At 47.5% G+C, this 8882-nt stretch overlaps 1 protein-coding gene across 1 annotated transcript in view; it reads right to left on the bottom strand.

Annotated features, from left to right (window-relative positions):
- Positions 1 to 290: 290 nt before the first annotated feature.
- The window catches only part of Krt20 (keratin 20), a 9532-nt gene continuing 940 nt past the window's right edge, over positions 291 to 8882 (bottom strand). Inside the window, exons 2-8 of the mRNA XM_032913408.1 lie at positions 6999 to 7081; positions 4715 to 4871; positions 4077 to 4238; positions 3761 to 3886; positions 2731 to 2951; positions 2067 to 2104; positions 291 to 446 (exon numbers count right to left, since the gene is read on the bottom strand). Coding sequence (XP_032769299.1) covers positions 349 to 446; positions 2067 to 2104; positions 2731 to 2951; positions 3761 to 3886; positions 4077 to 4238; positions 4715 to 4871; positions 6999 to 7081 — 885 coding nt within the window. The 3' untranslated portion in view covers positions 291 to 348. The remainder of the gene's footprint in view (positions 447 to 2066; positions 2105 to 2730; positions 2952 to 3760; positions 3887 to 4076; positions 4239 to 4714; positions 4872 to 6998; positions 7082 to 8882) is intronic.

Genomic DNA, 8882 nt, shown 5'->3' with positions numbered 1-8882 from the left:
ATTTGCTTGAACTCCTCCACCCTAAGAGTACCACAGTGAAGGTGGCTTAAATGGTCCAGGATTCACTGGCTTTAATCTTGCAAGCCCTTTACAGCTCCCCAGAGTGAAAACATTTATATTTAATTACAGAGCCGGGTAAATAGACTTCTCCCGCTTCTGCAGTCACGCACAGTATTTTTTTTTTTTCTCTTTCTTTTTTTTTTTTTTTTGGAGCTGGGGACCGAACCCAGGGCCTTGCGCTTGCTAGGCAAGCTCTCTACCACTGAGCTAAATCCCCAACCCCAACCACACAGTATTGATGCTGTTTCTGGACGCCACAGCTGGAGCAGCCTCCCAATTGGCAGCTGTTTATATGTTTTCTTCTATCTCCTTGACTTCAGAGGACACGACCTTGCCGTCTACCACTTCCTCCACGACCGTCTTAATCTTCCTGGTTTTCTTGATATCTGTGTGAGTGTCAGGCATTAGAAGTTGGTCCAGGCTCATGGCCGCCCTGATAAATCACTCGACTTTTTCATATACAAATTTAAGTTGGATTTTATAAAAAAGCATAGAACGATGTATCTCATTCTCCCCAAATTCATAAGGCCCCCATCTTGAATAAAACGAAATCCACATTTTAGTTGCACACCCCCCCCCCCGTCTCCCCAGGACCCGGGGCTGTTCTAGCCATAGCATGGGTTAAGAAAGGCACTTCGTCACAGGGAGCGTGCCAAGTCTCCACCTGAGTGCATTCTGTGCATGATGTCCAAGCCTTTTAGAATCTTGATGCCTTGAGGCTGGTGAGATAGCTCAGCCAATACAGCACTTGCTAAACAAGTATGGGGGTCTGTGCTCTGGTGCTGAAACCCATGGTTTTCCTTTGAAAACATGCTGGATGTGGTGGTAGGCAGGAAGTTGTTCTGACTTCCATGCGTGCAGTGTGGCATGGGCAATCTCTCTCTCTCTCTCTCTCTCTCTCTCTCTCTCTCTCTCTCTCTCTCTCTCCTCTCTCCCCCTCTCCCCTCTCCTCTTCCTCCTTCTCTCTCTCTCTCTCTCTCTCTCTCTCTCTCTCCTTCTCTCTCTCTCTCTCTCTCTTCTTTCTTCTTCCCCTCCCCTCCTCTCTCTCCCTTTCTCTCTCTCCTCTTTCTCTTCTCTCCCTTCTCTTCTTTCCCTCCTCTCTCTCTCCTTTCTCTTCTCCATCTCTTCTCTCTTTCTTTTCTTCTTCCCCTCCCCTCCTCTCTCTCTCCTCTTTCTCCTCTTCTCTCTCTTCTCTTCTTTCCCTCCCCCTCTCTTTCCTCTTTCTCTTCTCTTCTCTTTTTTCCCTCTCTCTCTCCTCTTTCTCTTCTCCATCTCTTCTCTCTCTTCTCTTCTTCCCTTCCCTCCCCTCTCTTTCTCTCTCTCATCTTTCTCTTCTCCTTCTCTTCTCTCTCTTCTCTTCTTTCCCTCCTCTCTTTCTCTCTCCTCTTTCTCTTTCCGTCTCTTCTCTCTCTCCTCTCTTTCTTCTCTTCTTCCCCTCTCCTCCTCTCTCTTTCTCCTCTTTCTCTTCTCCTTCTCTTCTCTTCTTTCCCTCCCCTCCTCTCTCTTCTCTTTCTCTTCTCTTCTTCCCTCCCCTCCTCTCTCTTTTTCTCTCTCCTCTTTCTCTTCTCCTTCTCTTCTCTCTCTCTTCTTTCCCTCCTCTCTTTCTCTCTCTCTCTCCTCTTTCTCTTCTCCGTCTCTTCTCTCTCTTCTCTCTTTCTTCTCTTCTTCCCCTCTCCTCCTCTCTCTTTCTTTCTCCTCTTTCTCTTCTCCTTCTCTTCTCTTCTTTCCCTCCCCTCCTCTCTTCTTTCTCTTCTCTCTCTTCTTTCTTTTCTCTTCTCTTTCCCTCCCCTCCCCCTCTCTCCTCTCTCCTTTCTCTTACACACACACACACACACACACACACACACACACACACACACACGGAACAAACAAACACATTGACACTTGCCCCTCACTTGTGCTTTTGAGGACCTCCACCTCTCACCTTCCCCCAGTGACAGACAGTTGTCAGGGAGCTGCTGAGATTTCCGCACTATGGGACATGTGCCCAAGTGCAGAACACTTACCTTTTGCTTCCAAAGTGTTTAGCTGGTACTCTGTAGTTCTGTGTTGTGAAGTAAGCAGAAAGAAAGACAGCATTAATGCCAGGTCAAAGCCGTGGGGATTCTCTCCTTGCCCCTTTGTTTTCTAATGTCTGGGTTGACGTGTGGTTAAATGTTCTTTTCCTGTGTCTGTCCTTTGGACTGTGTTTATCTCACGCTGCAGTGATCTGCTTTTTAGCTTGGAAAACACCGACCTACTTACCATCTACTAGAAATTTGTATATTGAGGACTAAAATTAGGACAAACGTTCAAGTCTGTGGGGTTTGTTGATTGTTTGTTTTGTGGGGGAGGTTTACATGCAAAGGCAGATGTTGCTCCAATTCTGCTCATCTACAAACTGGCTCCCATGGGCCTTTGCGGCCGGTGGTTTAATTCATGAGCAGTCAGTGAGAGTTTTCAAAAGGTCATTATGCTTCCAGCTCAATGGAAGTCTTCTGACTCGGTCCTGCCACAGACCTCGTTCATAGGCTACTGCTGTGTGGGGTGTTCTCTACTGTTTGGTGTATTTTTGCCTCGTTGTCCCGTGTGTAACATTGCTATTGTGCTGGGGATTGGCTGGACAGGGACTGTGAAGGAGAATGGCAAACACACAGAGAGACACACATTCCGGGATGCTAAGAGCCTCACGTTATGTCCTCTCCTTCCAGAAGGCGGCGGTAGGTGGCGATCTCCTGCTCAAGCCGGGTCTTTATGTCAAGGAGGATATTGTACTCTTGGTTCTGGCGTTCGGCGTCGCTCCGGATCTGCATCAGTTGGGCCTCCAGGGAACTCAGCATTTCCTGGATGGCCGCCAACTGGCTGGCGTAACGAGCCTTGGTCTCCTCCAGGGTGCGCTCCAGAGACTCTTTCTAAGCATGCAAGACAAAGAGGGGGGATTCTTACTTGTGGATAGCGCAACCGTTGTATCTTTTGGGAAGAACTTTTGCAGCCTTTGAGCACCACCCGGTTTTCTAGCTCTTGCATTCCCTCTGCCTAGTCAGCCAGCTACCCCTGCCACCTCTTGCGTTTTTGCTTTGTTTGGTTTATCATTTACGGTTCCCTCAGCGCGATGCACACGGTGCCACAGCGTCGAGGTTTACTTTCTTGCTTGGAAAGAGGTCATGCCTGTCACCCCTTTAGTAGGCCTGGCCACACGATTCATGGTGTCAGTTGAGAACTGGATTTCTCAAGCTACGGGCCCAGGCTTGATCATGTGACTCTTTGGCGGTTGACATGCAGGCTTTCCCTTTTCTCCTGAGATTCAACTCTAAGAGTTGCCCCATAGTTCAACTCTCTCTCTCTCTTCCTTCCACCACCCTGACATGACCCAGACTGGTCTGTCCCTTTAGCCTTGACTCCTAAAGTGGAATGCCATCATGTCGTCTTGGGAGAGTTGTCAACATAACTTACTTAGCCTGCGATGCCTCTACCCCTTTCCTGCAACTTAAAGCTCATCTTTGATTCAAGATCCAGGACAAATGTGATTTTCTCTGTGGAAGCTTCCAGATCTACTCTTTCCTCTGCCCTGCATTTCCTGTTACCCTTGCCTTGGTTTCTTCCTGTGGCATAGTTCTTATTAGCCATTGGACCTGTTTCCTTGTTGGCTCTGCAAGGGGAAAGGTTGTTTATTTCAGTTGTCTGTGCTTCCAGAGTTCTGAACATGATCCGAGGGGCTCACCATGCTTAGTTGGGACTGGAGCTCTATTTCCAGGGTCTGGTAGCTGCGTCTCAGTTCCGTGACTTGAACCTCGGTTCCTCTCAGCTCCTCAATGTCCACTGTGACTTGTTTCTCCAGAGTTTGAGTCTGAAATTCCAAGAATTAAGAAAAATGAGCAAGGAGATACAGAAGAGAGAGGGGGAAAAAAAAGGAAGGAAGGAAGGCAAGCGAAGGCGAGGAAAGAACAGAGAGGAAGAAAGACGGAAGGATGGAAAACGAGAGAAAACATCGTCTCCCGTGTAACAGTGTTACCCATCCGTCACCACTCCAGGAGTACCTGTCTCTCAAACTGTTCTTTGGCCTCCTGCAGGTTCTTCTGGGCCAGGATTTCATACTTCTGTCTCATCTCATTCATGATCTCACCCAGGTTCAGGCCTGGAGCGGCATCCACCTCCACGCTGACGTTGTTGCCCAGTTGCCGGCGAAGGACCTCGACTTCCTATGAGAGGGCGGTTCTGACTGAGGTTAGTTTGAAATACATTCTCAGATCAGGCTGGGTGGAGGAGACATAAGTCACCTTGTGGCTTCTTTCATCGGGGATGAATAAAGATGAAAGGAAATAAGAAGGGGGCTTCCTGTGGTCCGAGCACGGCTTGGAGTTCTTTAACCAAGAGCAACATCTTGGAACGAAGTTAGGCTTATTGTCATGATTGATATTGTCTTTACCACTGTCACCTCCACCATCATCTCCTCTACCATTACTACCACCACTACCACCGTCATCACAACCACCATCATCATCATCACCACCACCACCACCACCATCACAACCACCACCACCATCATCACAACCACCACCACCATCATCACCACCATCACTACCACCATCACCTCTTCTTCTTCTTCCTGTTTTTCCTCCTTTCATTTATATGATTGGAGCTGTCTCGTCCTATACCATCCTTGCATATTTCTTACCTCTTGATGCTCTTTTTTGAGGAGGGCCAGGTCCTTGTTGAGTTCTTCAATTTGAATTTCCAAGTCTGTCTTTTGAAGGGTCAGGTCATCATAAACCTTGCTCAGGCCTTGGAGATCGGCTTCCACAGTTACCCGCATGCCCCTTTCAGTCTCAAACCTGCGGATGAGTCAAGATGCAGACATACTCAAGTCTTCTAAAGTTAGTGTAGAAGAGGTAACGTAACATAATGAGATAGATAATTCATGTATTTTATAACAATCTCCTTCACGTATTAATGAAAAATGAATGAGAGCCAGATCATTTGCTCTGTAATATAACTCTCGTGGGACTGGAGAGATGGCTTAGTCCTTAAGAGCATTGGCTGCTCTTGCAGAGGACTCTGGTTCAGTTCTCAGCATCCTCTAGTGGCTCCCATCCATCTCTGTAAGTCCAGTTCCAGGGGATCTGATGTCTTTTTCTGGTCTTCTGGTCTTTGTGGGTAGCAGACACACACATGGTGTACAGACATAGGTGCAGGCAAAGTGCTCATACACATATCTCACACACACACACACACACACACACACACACAGTCACAAAAGTGCTGTTCCTTTTTAGTCTGAAGTAACTTTGAAGAGTTTCTAAATTCAGAGGCTAGGGGTGAAGGGGAACTTATCTATCATTTTGTAAACAGATGTTCCCAGTGTGGGTCATCTCAGCCATTTCTTTCCCTCTACAAAGGCACAAATTAAAACACATCAAGGCAAACCAAATGATAGCAGTAGAACACCCAGCTGCTGACGGGGCAAAGCTGGGGTTCAGTGTTCTAATTGCCTCACCTTCAGGTATGATTTTTTGATTTCCTTCTTTTTAAGTCTCCTTGAGCATCTAAACTGTGGGGCTCTTAGTGAGGACACACCCTGCAGGCTGGGATCAGGAAGCCCTACTGTTCATCAGCTCTGGGGAATGTGATCGTGTGAGTGTGTCCAAGCAGGTGAAGACATCTGAAGTGCATTAATCATAGGTTGGTTCCGGTTCTTTGGTTGGCTGGGTGAGACCATAGAACTCCAGCACACTGGAAGGTACGGGATTCGTCTGTGGAATCTGGCTGTGATACGGGAGCCACATGACTCTGTGGAGCGATTCTGTGGATGCTCACCCAGTGGAGACGTGTGGCTCTCACATCACAGAAGGCCACTGGTGAAGAAATGGAGTCCTGGGTTGCTTTGCTATTACTCTGAATGATAGAATTAGCTTTAGTTGGTGAAAGAGCAGAAGTGAGGTCACTAAGAATATTCTAGTGACCAGAGCTGACCAACCAGAACTGTGGCAGTTACTGGGAGGCGTTCAGAAAGAATGGTGGATAAACAAATCTTAGCATCCTGGGAGAGCAAGTGCTGGGCAGGGCCACATAGTTTCTAACAGCCCTATGCTCCACTATTCTGAAATAATGAAATAGAAGCTTCTTAACTCACAATAACATGCCCATCTAAGCATGATAAAGCACTATTAAAAGTCGATTCTTTTTCAGGGCCAGTGAGATGGCTCAGCAGGCAAAGGTACCCCCTGCCAAATCTGACATCTGGAGTTCTGTCCCTGGAAACCGCTGATGGATGGAAACTGTCCCCTGACCTCCACATGCACCTGGCAACACCCTGTGTCTGTCTGTCTGTCTCTTTCTCCTTTCCATCCTCTCCTTCTCCCTTTCCTTCCCCCCTGCCGATACACATATACACATACATGCTAAATAAGTGGGGAAAAAACCACTAAAAGCATTTCTTTTTCAGAAGAATTTATCATGGTATTGGGTATTATGGAAGACATCTGTAATTCCAGGTCCTTAGAGGCTGAGTCAGGAGGATGCTGACTTTGGGGCCAGCTTGGATTACAAAGCAAGAACCTATCTCAAAAACAGAAACCCAAATGACACCCCACTGTGATGGTTTGTATATGCTTGGGCCAGGGAGTGTCACTATTAGGAGGAGTGGCCTTGTTGGAGTAGGTGTGTTGCTGTGGGTGGGAGCTTTAATACCCTCGTCCTAGCTACCTAGAAGTCAGGATTCTGCTAGCAGCCTTCAGATGAAGAGGTAGAACTCTCAGCTCCTCCTGCACCATGTCTGCCTGGATGCTGCCATGCTCCCACCTTGATGATAATGGACTGAACCTCTGAACCTGTAAGTCAGCCCCAATTAAATGTTGTCCTTATAAGAGTTGCCTTGGTCATGGCGTCTGTTCACAGCACACACACACACACACACACACACACACACACACACACACACACACACCATTTAGAGAACCTACTTCAATCTGAAGTCCTCCGCGGCCAGCTTAGCATTGTCAATTTGCAAGACGCATCGGGCATTTTCTATTTGAGCATCCTTAATCTGGGAAATGTGAGAGGAAAAAAGAATGACATTTTCCCTTTGGGAAGGAGTGTAAGGTAATTTCATTGGTCCTCAGAGACAACTGTGATTCCATCATAAGTGATGTTCGTTTCAAGAATGACCGTGGGAGAGCAAGAGGAACAGTGACAGAGGAATTAGTGTAGTGGCTTGGCCTAGTTCCTTTCTGATCATACGAAATGAAAGCTGAAGTCACCCGCATCGCCGGACCTTTTTGAGAGCCTTGTTTGTGGCACTGCTCACACTGGAGCCTTGCTGTTAACCCTTCTTACCTGGTGAGCTCGAGCTCCTTCCCCTCAGCTCAGACAACACTGTTTCCAAGTCCCCCACCCCATGACATCTTCCAGTTCTGGCAGTGAGTGCACCCCTGCTGCTGTTGCCCCCACAGCATCCCTGCAACTACCCTTTGAGTGATGGTTTCTTTGGTCCGGGCCCGTTTCACGTCAGGCACTTCATGTGCCGTCATTGTTCGCCATGTGTGTTGCTCAGGACCCAGCCGGTGTCTATGCAGTAGTGGCTGAATGGGAACTTGCTGTCTGTGGGAGTTAGGCACAGGACAGAAGTGTGGGTGCACCCTGGATCCGTGTGCATCTTTCTCTGTGTGTGCATGTTCATATGCACAGGTGTGTGTATGCGGAGGTCAGGGGACAGCCTTGCATGCTATTCCTTAAGTGCTACCATTTTGGGGGGTGGGGCCGGGTCTCTCAGTGTCTTGGAACTCACCAATTAGGCCAGGCTGGATGACCAGCAAGTCCCAGGGGTCTGCTTGTCTCCACTCCCCCATCGCCGGGAGTACAAGCACACATTCTCCAGTTTTGTTTTTTAACCTGGGGACTGAACTCAGGTTCTCGTGTTTCGAGGCAAACACCATGTTCTTTAAGATGGATGAGAATTAGAAGTCTACTTCTAGAAGATAGTAGAGTGGCATCTCAGTGGCTATTCCTGGCGAGAGGCCACTCGATAGGCCTCAAACTACTGGACTCTGAGGGCTGTGCCTCAGTATCACAGAAAATCCCCATGTCAATTCAGAAGCATCGACCTTGTGAGAAAGTGCTTAATTTGAATTTTGTGTTGTATCAAAAAGCCCGAAGGACGGTCCTGGTGATGAGGTAATGTGAGCACTATAGCTTGGTGGGCTGATCGTTCCTGTGAAGTCTGAAGTTAAGCTGCACTGATGTCTGTCCTATAACCCAGGAAGAGGCCCCTGGCTCAGTCAAAGGTCTTTGCTCTAAAGGGGTAATAACTTTAAGATATAAACAAAACCAAAGGGGAGGCCTTTCTTGATTAGATAAGAACCCCGGAGCTAAGCCAATGGTGCGTGCTAATGCTGACCTCCTTAGTCAGGAGCAAAGTCTCCAACTCTTATGCCATTGCCTTTATAAAAAGGAGAACCCCGCCTACCGTGGATGATACAGGAGCAGATGGTGATATGACTGTAATAAAGTTGAATTGGGGGCAATAGAACATTTCATTATCGCAGAGATGCATTATAAACTGCTTATTGATAGTGAGGAGTAATTAAACAAGACATTAAAAAATCCAGGTATCAGAATTGTTGCATGATAGCACACTTCTTTAATCCCAGTGCTGAGGCAGTGGAGGCAGGAGGATGGTGAGGTCCAGACTAAACTGGGATACACAGACCTTGTATCAAAGACCAATCCATCCTTCCTTCCTTCCTTCTTTCCTTCCTTTCTTCCTCCCCTTCCTTCCATCTATCCATTCATCCAATCACCTATCATCCAACCATTTATCAATCAATCAGTATAGATATCATTAATAT

Source organism: Rattus rattus, chromosome 9 (genome assembly GCF_011064425.1).
Source record: "Rattus rattus isolate New Zealand chromosome 9, Rrattus_CSIRO_v1, whole genome shotgun sequence".
In the NCBI taxonomy this organism is placed as follows: domain Eukaryota; kingdom Metazoa; phylum Chordata; class Mammalia; order Rodentia; family Muridae; genus Rattus; species Rattus rattus.
This window is presented reverse-complemented; position numbering and strand designations above follow the sequence as displayed.